Raw genomic sequence first — 8,291 nt, 5'->3', positions numbered from 1 at the left:
GCTCCTGGCCGCGCCAATCCCGCCGCTGCTCACACACGGCGTGGCCGAGCCGGACACCAAGAAAACAGTTCCCCGTTTGGATCTAACCACTTAGCACTCTTTTGTAATTAACCTGCCGGCTTCAGCCCCTGCACCCCAAAGGAGGAGACTGCCTTGGCCCTGTGGCGCACCCCACTGCAACCAATGTGCCGGAGGAGGACGTCACCAGCTCCTCGGCACTGGACAGCCAGACACACCACACCAGCCCTGAAGCTGCTGCCTGGACCCCTTCCACGTGCCCTCAGTGCAGCGAGGAGGGGGCTGTGCACCCCAGCCCCCCGAGCTGCCCCATCTCCCTGCCTTGGCCTCCCGGCACGTCCCCACCACCATGCTGCAGAGCCGGTGCCCTGACCGTAAGTGCCGCGCTGGCGCTGCCCGGTGCTTCCGCGCCCTGCGGGGGGACCTGCCTCCGCTCGCCACTTCGCCCGCCGAGGGGCTTCGCTGCGTGCCTGCCTCCGCCAGCCCACCCGCTCACCCGTCCTCCGGGACGCGCCCGCCGCGGTCGGCCGGTCTGTCTGTCAGTCTCTCCGTGTATCTGGGAAGTGCTTCTGCTCGAGGTTGATTTCCTCACACTCACGTGGCTCCATGCCCCGTTGGCAGGTGCCTGCCAGAGCCCGCGCCCCAGCCTGGGTCTGCGCAGCCACTGCCCCCAGAACCCCCCAGAGCTGTGGGGGTTTTCCTGACCCTCGCAAAGGGTATGAGGGCCACGGGACCCCTGCAGCACAGGGTGGGCCGTGGGATGCTGTAGCAGCCTGGCACACACTCCTGTTAGAAACAGGCAGCTTTCTGTAAAAACGGCTTCCTTTTCCTTCTTCGCGGTAATTCCATCCCCCTGGTTCATCCCCATGCCGGCGCTAACGCGCTCTCTCTCTGGCAGACGTCTTTTTCCAGTCCCAACAAAGACCTCCCAGTGCCGCTGGGCGAGCTCCTGAGCTGGGTCTCCGACATCAGCAGGTCGTGGATGGGCTCGAGGGGAGCTCCGGAAGCGGCAGCTGCTCGGCCGTGCCCACCTGCACAGGTAACACCAACCTCCCCGGTCTGTCCCGGTCCCAGAGCAGGTGCGCGGCGCTGACGGCCGGGCTTGGTGGCTTCATTTCATGGATTGTTCTCCCTGTCTCATCCCATCTTTTCTGTTCGCTTTGTTGTAGTGTGGCTGGATGTCCATACCACTTCCCCTCATCGCCGCCGTGGAGCCCGTCCCCCGCCCTGAGGCCGGTGGGACCGCACCTGAGGACACAGGGACGTTCTCCCTCACCCTTTGCACTTGCCAGAGTCCCCTGCCAGAGACTGGGGCCACGGTGCCCGAGCAGCCAATGGCCCAAGAAGCACCCACAGGGTCACCTGGCCCTCCCTCGCCCCACACACTCCCTCCTCCCTGGGGATGGCCTCCTGGTGTGGTGTCGGGCTCACTGCGGATCTCCAAAACATCTCCTCCTTCCCCCCTGCTCTCATCTGCCACCTGTAAATCCTGTCATGTTACCCTCCGCCTCCGGTGTCATTATTGCTCTCATGGCCCCGTTCGGCTTTGCATGAGGTGCCGCTGCACGCAGCTCCAGGACAGTCCCCCCTCCCGGGGCCCCCCACACCCTGATCGTCACTCAGCGGGACACTGGGGGCCCACGGATTACGCAAACACATCTCTTCTTGGGGGCAAAACACTAAACTTGTACATACCGCCAAGTGTCTGTAAAAGGAGCAGTGCGGGCCCAGGGCTCCCCTGCAAGGGCAGTAAAGGAGAATCCTCTGAAACCAGCCGGCAGCTCTGCGTGATCTGTTCACCCCTTGGCCTTGCCACCGTGGCCGTGGGCTCCCATTGCCTCCTGCAGCTTCGTGCCGCGGCCTGTGCGGGCTGCTGCAGGTCGTGGTGAAGTGTGTCGGGGTGCCAGGGGTCTGACCAACTCCTGGGCCTGGGTGTGCCCCCGGTGCTGCCAGGCACAGAGCAGGGCCACGGGGTCGTCCCCAGAGCTGCCCCATGCTGGCAGCACAGCTGGCACTGCTGGCAGGTCAGTGTGGGTGCAGCATTAGTCCCCTGGTTTTGGGGAGCGGGTGCTGCTGGTGCTGTGGGGGCGTCTGAGCATTGCGTGTGTGAGGACAGACCTGTCCCTTCGTCAGTGGGGCTCGGGGCTGGGCAGGGGCGCTGTCCTCAGGGGTACTGTTCCCACGTGTGCCGCTACCCCTGCCGGTGCCGCGGCCTCTGCCCGGTGTGGGCTGTGCTGTGGGCACTCTCTCTGGGCATGGGGGGCTGCTGGGGGTGGATGGCAGTGGTCAGCTGTGAGGCTGAGGGGCTTTGGGGGGTTCAGGATGCGATGGCCTGGCAGCCGCGGGTAGGGGCAGCAGCGTTCAGAAGGGAAAGCCTGGCAAAGCTGGAGATGTCAGTGCAGCCACTGGCGCGGGCGGCTCAAGGGGTCTGTCCAGCCCAGTGAGGCAGGTGCCACTGCGCAGCCCAGGCTGGGACTCTCCGAGCCCAAGGGTCACCCTGCAGCAGTGCCGGGAGCCCCGGGCACTGTGCCAGGAGCGTCAGAGCTGCCAGGACCTTGCAGGACCCCTGCGATGTCCAGGGGCCGGTGGTGGGGTCTCAACTGTGCCAGGACCAGCCAAGCACGTCAGCAGCCCCAGGTGGGGCTGGCCGGGACAGATGGCGGTGGCTGGGGAGGACATTAATTGCATTGTCCATCAGCAATTAACCGCAGCGTCCGTCTGTCCCCACCAGCAGTGGGATGAGGCCGTTAGGCACAGCCAGGCCGGGGGGACTCGGGGGGGCTGCGGGCTGCCGCAGCCATTGGGGGGCTCAGGAGAGGCTCCAGAACAGCAAGACATTCCCCCGAGTGACACAAGCCGCTCGAGGCCCTGCCCCACCTCACTGGCCCCCCAGATATTTCCTTGTGTCCCCCAGATGTTCCCTGCTCCCCCAGATATTCCTTGCTCACCCCTCAACTTCCTGACTCCTCCCCCAGGGTGGGTGACCTCTCCTAAAGCTCATGAGACCACCAGGAGCCCTCTGACCCGTGGCCCAGTCCCATGTCATGGCCTGGAAGCCCCTCACATCCCCCCCACCCCTGGCACTGGTGGGGTCCAGCTCTGTTTCCTGGTGAGAAACGCCCCTGCCCACAGGCCCAGCCATGGGACTCACATCCGTGTGCCGGGGGGACACTGTTCCCCCCACCCCTTTGAGTGACCCTGGCACGGGGACCCTCCCTGGTGTGCCTGAGGCAGTGGGATCCCCCCGCGGTGGCTGGCAAAGGGGTGCAGGAGGGTGAGGAGGGGCGATGCCCCGAGATCCAGGCTGCTCCTGGGGTGAGCCGGCCTCTTCCCCCACACTGTCCCCCGTCCACGGACACTCTTCATCATCTTGTCTTGCTCCATGTCCCCCTCCTGCCCCACTGATACCCCCTGTCCCTCCCACAGCCCCTTCAGCGCCGTGCGCTGGGACTGACCGGGCCAAACTCGTCACCATGGAGAACTCCACGATGTTCCCCATTTTAATGCCCTGCATGCCATCCTGCCCTGCTGCTGCGGAGGCTGGAACTAACCCTCCCCGCCCCCCCCGAGCTAAACCATCCTTCACCGCTGCGGTGGCACGAGAGGCACCGAGCGCCTCCCCGGCCGCGGAGGGGTCCCTCGCCCCCCACCCCTCGGGGTGTGAGTGGCAGCACCGCCCCGTCCTGGCTGCGGTCCGTCGGGTGGCACCGGGTGGCCGCTGTCCCAAGCGTGGCCGCGGCCACCGGCTCGGCCCTGCTGGCACGGAGCAGCTGCCAGCTCCCTGTGCCCACCGCCCCGGGCGCTGCTGGCTCGGCCCCCGCCGCGCCGGGAACGCTCTGTACAGCTTCTCCACAAAGACCGACCGGCCTCTCCCACGCCACCCCCTCGCTGGGGCGCTGACCCTCCTCATGGCCAGGGACCCCCCGAGACCCCCCCGGCCGTGCCGCCGGCCAAGGGCGGCTGTGCCCCGTGTGAAGCGCTGCCGCCTCCGCGCCCCGCCGGCCGGAGCCGGGGCCGCTGTTGGCTGGGGGTGAATCCCCCCGTGCCCGGTGCGAGCGGGGATGCTGCTGCCCCAGCGCCGGGCACCAGGCAGCCCCCAGAGCCCAGGGCCAGTCGGGCGCAGTGGTGCGGTGTGGGCAGCGCGGTGCGGGAGCTGCTGTCAGGCGGCTCCGGGGCTGTTTGTCCGGCTGGCACGCTCCCGGGGATGCGGGCGGCCCGCGGTGTCCGAGCCGGGGCTGGGGGCTGCTCTGAACCGGCCTCCTCAGCGTGCCGGGGCAGGGGGCGGCTGTGGGACCCCCCCAGGCATGAGGGCACCCGGCGGGTCCCAGCACCCGTTTGGGGTTCGCTGCTCCTCCGGTCCCGTGTCCCTTGGCACGTCCCGACTGGAGCAGCCGGTGCAGCCGTGCTGGCACCGTGTCTGGGACAGGCTGGCAGCGACCATCGGAGCCCCAGCCCCAGCAGCCCAGGCTGAGTTTGGGCTGGAAGAGCTTCTCACAGTGCACACGCTGTGATCCCCTGCCCACCTGCCTGGTTCCCTGTGCCCGGCCTCTGGCAGCAGGGCTGGCATTGTCACACTGCAGTCCTGCCCTGGGATGAGGCCACACAGGATCAGGGACCACCGGCGTGGGGCAGGAGGGCTGTGGGACCACCTGGGACTGCACTGGAGCTGCCACGAGCCCGCGAGCCACGGTGGCCCCAGCTGTGCCATCCTGCTCCCTCCCTGGACGCTGACCCGGCCCCGGGCAGGGGGAAGCGGGCGCTGCTGGTGGCTTTTCCAGCTGGTGGGTGGCACTGCCGCCCGCGCTGGGGCAGGTGGCCGCACTGGGGTGCGTGGGTTGGTTGGGGCCCTGCTGATGGCACCGTGACAACTGTGCCTGCTGTGAGCACGCGTCCCCAGAGCGTCCCTGACGGGACTGAGCCCTGCTGGCGCTCCGACCACAAGGAATTGCTGCAGCAGCAGCACCCAGCACCTGCCTGATGCCTCTTCCCCTCATCCAGGGAATTCACAGCTGTTGCTGGCGGGGGTCCTGACCAGACTCTGGCTGAGGTTCCTCCTGCAGCAGACACATCCCAGGCCCTCCCAGCCCCCTTGTGCTGCAGCTCCTGCTCAGCTGCCTCATGTCACCTTCCCCGTGTCCATCCCTGGCAGCAGCGCCACGTCCCTGCTGCACCACGGGGGTTTTATCTCCCGTTTATCCAGCCCACATTCCCTGGCTGTTTCCCTTGGTATCTTGGAGATGTGGTTGTGTCCTCGCGTAGGTCTCAGGCCCATCACCGTCTTCGTGGCACCGCTGTGGCTGTGCCCCATTTCCCTCACAGCGCTGTCTCCCCCTCCTTGTGCTCAGCCAGGTGACCTGGCTTAATTAATCAGGGTTAGCGACCAGTTAATTACAGGGCTCCCGGGCTGTGGGAGCAGCATCACCCTCAACCTTCGGGTGCAGGCTTGGTGTGATCCCTCCTGCCAGCCCCGCTCTCTGCCGCTGCCTGTTCATGCCCCGTGCCAGGGCATTGCTGGTTTGTAGACCTCGGGGCTTGCCCGGCATCTTCTCCCGTGTGCTGTGGCAAAGTGGCTGCACTCGCAGCACCTGAGGAGCCTCTGGTCTGAGACAGCGCCGCTCCAGGCCGGAGCAGGGGGGTTTTCCATGGGCCAGTGGGTAATTTTTTGCCGAGGGTCAGTTTTCCGTGGGTCAGTTTGGGCTGGACCGCGTCTCTGCAGTGCACAGAGCAGGTGGAGGGACACCGGGGACCAGATGCACTCCCAGAGGCGGCAGGGTGAGATCTGGGAGTGATCCCAGCTGAAAAAGGTTGGGAAATTGAGGTGTACCACAGGAATGCAGAGGAGCTGGAGCCAAAATCTGCAGGTTCTGGTGATGGCTGGAGCACAGGACAGATGGGGGAAGCCTGGCCAGGGGAGCTGGTGGGTATGGGCTGTCCCTGGGGAGACACAGCAACGCCCCAAACCTCCACGCTGTGGAGCCTTGCCCCCTGCCCCTCTGCCAGGACCGTGCCCACCGTCCCTCTGCTCTCCCTGCAGGTGCGCCGCGCTGCGGGAGACACCGGAGACGGTGCGGAGGGGTCGCCGTGGCACAGGGAGGACACGGAGAGGTACGGGCACCGCTGGGCGCTGCCAGACGGGCCGTGCCGGGAGCTGCGGGCGTGCCGGGGTGTCTGCACCCTGGTGGGGGAGCTGCTGAACCCTTCACGGGCCAGCGCCGGGCTGGGGCGGGCGTGGGCTGGCCGCGCCGGGCGAGCAGGGCGGGAGCGAGCTCAGCCGTGGGCGCAGGTGGGCAGCGAGCCTGGAGTTCATGGCGGTGCGGTGACAGTGGCCGTGTCCCCCACGGCCTGCTGTGTCCCCGCTCTCTCCCCAGAGCCTGTCTGCGGTCCGAGCAGAGGCTGGAGGTGCAGGAGCAGCTGCTTGCCCTGCGGCACTGGCTGGACGCCGTAGAGAAGCGGCTGCTGGCGCTGCCAGAGCCCGGCACGGCCCTGCAGGTAACGTCCGGCCCTGGGGAGTTACTGAGCCGTGCAGAGCCGGGCAGGACCGGCCCACGTCTGCACCGAGGCTGGTGACGTCTTGGTCCTCGCAAGGGGGGAAGGCATCTGGGCGCGGCTGGCTGGGAGACCCTTCAGCACGGCCCTGCAGCCGTGCGGGGTCAGGTCTCCTGTGTCCGGCTCCCTCTCCCCAGCCCGAGGGTGCTGCTGGCTTGGAGCCCCGTGGCCCTGGCGGTGCTCAGGGTAGCCCTGCCTTGGAGCCCTGCGGGCCACAGGGCCACCACCTGCACCGGGCTCAGCCACAGCTCGTGGCACTGTTGCCTGGGCACGGGGAGAGTGGTCAGGGTGTACAGCCGGGCACAGGGGGTGTGAGGCTGTGTGAGGGGTGTACAGCTGGGCACAGGGGGTGTGTAGCTGTGTGAGGGGTGTACAGATGGGCAGAGGAGGTGTACAGCCAGGCTCAGGGTGTGAGGCTGTGTGAGGGGTGTACAGCCGGGCACAGGGGGTGTGAGGCTGTGTGAGGGGTGTCCAGCTGGGCACAGGGAGTGTGTAGCTGTGTGAGGGGTGTAGAGCTGGGCACAGGGGGTGTGAGGCTGTGCATGGAGCGTACAGCCAGGCTCAGGGTGTGTAGCTGTGTGAGGGGTGTACAGCCAGGCACAGGGGGCGTACAGCCGGGCACAGGAGGTGTGAGGCTATGCACAAGGTGTACAGACAGGTACAGGGGATGTGAGGCTGTGTGAGGGGTGTAGAGCCGGGCACAGGGCGTGTGAGGCTGTGCACAGGGGGTGTGAGGCTGTGTGAGGGGTGTAGAGCTGGGCACAGGGGGTGTGAGGCTGTGCATGGAGCATACAGCCAGGCACAGGGGATGTGAGGCTGTGTGAGGGGTGTAGAGCCGGGCACAGGGGATGTGTGGCTGTGTGAGGGGTGTACAGCCAGGCACAGGGGGTGTAGAGCTGGGCACAGGGGGTGTGAGGCTGTGTGAGGGGTATAGAGCTGGACACAGGGGGTGTACAGCCAGGCTCAGGGGGTGTGAGGCTGTGCACAAGGTGTACAGACAGGTACAGGAGGTGTGAGGCTGTGTGAGGGGTGTACAGCCAGGCTCAGGGTGTGTGGCTGTGTGAGGGGTGTAGAGCTGGGCACAGGGGGTGTGAGGCTGTGCATGGAGTGTACAGCCGGGCACAGGGCGTGTGTGGCTGTGCGTGGGGTGTACAGCCAGGCACAGGGCGTGTGCCTTTGTCAGGGCAGGTCAGATGCGTGCCCCTGCAGTGGCTGCGCAGCCCTGTTCTGCCGTGCCCCCTGCCCAGGCGCGGAGCCGCGGCGGGAGCAGCGCAGTGGGGGCTGCCGGCAGCCCCCTCCTCGCCGCCCCTCGCCGGCTGCTTTTGTTCGAGGCCTGGCCGGCACACGGGCTCCCTCGGCACACATGACGGCACAAACTGAAAGGGCCATTCATCCCGGCCCCGGCGCAGACAAAGCCGAGGCCGCACAGAAACCCACCCGGCTCCCGGGATCTGAGGCTGTGCATTCCAGCCGACCGCTCCCGCCCGGTGCCCCGCGCCGGGCTCCCCTGCCCGGGGCGCCCGTGCCACCCCGAGCCCGGTACCTGGGGCTGCGGAGCGTGCCGGGCGAGCCGCCGGCGGGCGCGGGGGACGGAGGTGGAGAGCGGCTCGGGGGGAAGAGCTGGATCCTCACCCCCTGCCCAGCTTCTGCCCGGCAGCTCCCGGCCGGGCTCTGTGGGCGCCGTGGGGTGCCTGTTGCACCGCGGGGCTCAGACCCCGCCGGGTGCC

General features: G+C 67.6%; 2 protein-coding genes across 2 annotated transcripts in view; one reads left to right on the top strand and one right to left on the bottom strand.

Annotated features, from left to right (window-relative positions):
* LOC119698256 (NAD(P)(+)--arginine ADP-ribosyltransferase 2-like) overlaps positions 1-8,291 on the bottom strand; it is a 202,465-nt gene that overhangs the window by 117,577 nt on the left and 76,597 nt on the right. The window lies entirely within an intron of this gene.
* Positions 112-1,922, top strand: LOC119698260. Its single transcript, XM_038129975.1, has 3 exons — positions 112-392; positions 917-1,057; positions 1,188-1,922. The coding sequence occupies exons 2-3, from the start codon at positions 1,001-1,003 to the stop codon at positions 1,905-1,907; spliced, it is 777 nt and encodes a 258-aa protein (XP_037985903.1). The 5' UTR covers positions 112-392; positions 917-1,000; the 3' UTR covers positions 1,908-1,922.

Source organism: Motacilla alba, chromosome 2 (genome assembly GCF_015832195.1).
Source record: "Motacilla alba alba isolate MOTALB_02 chromosome 2, Motacilla_alba_V1.0_pri, whole genome shotgun sequence".
Classification (NCBI taxonomy): Eukaryota; Metazoa; Chordata; class Aves; order Passeriformes; family Motacillidae; genus Motacilla; species Motacilla alba.
Note: the sequence above shows the minus strand (reverse complement) of the source record. Positions and strands in the feature narration are given on the sequence as shown.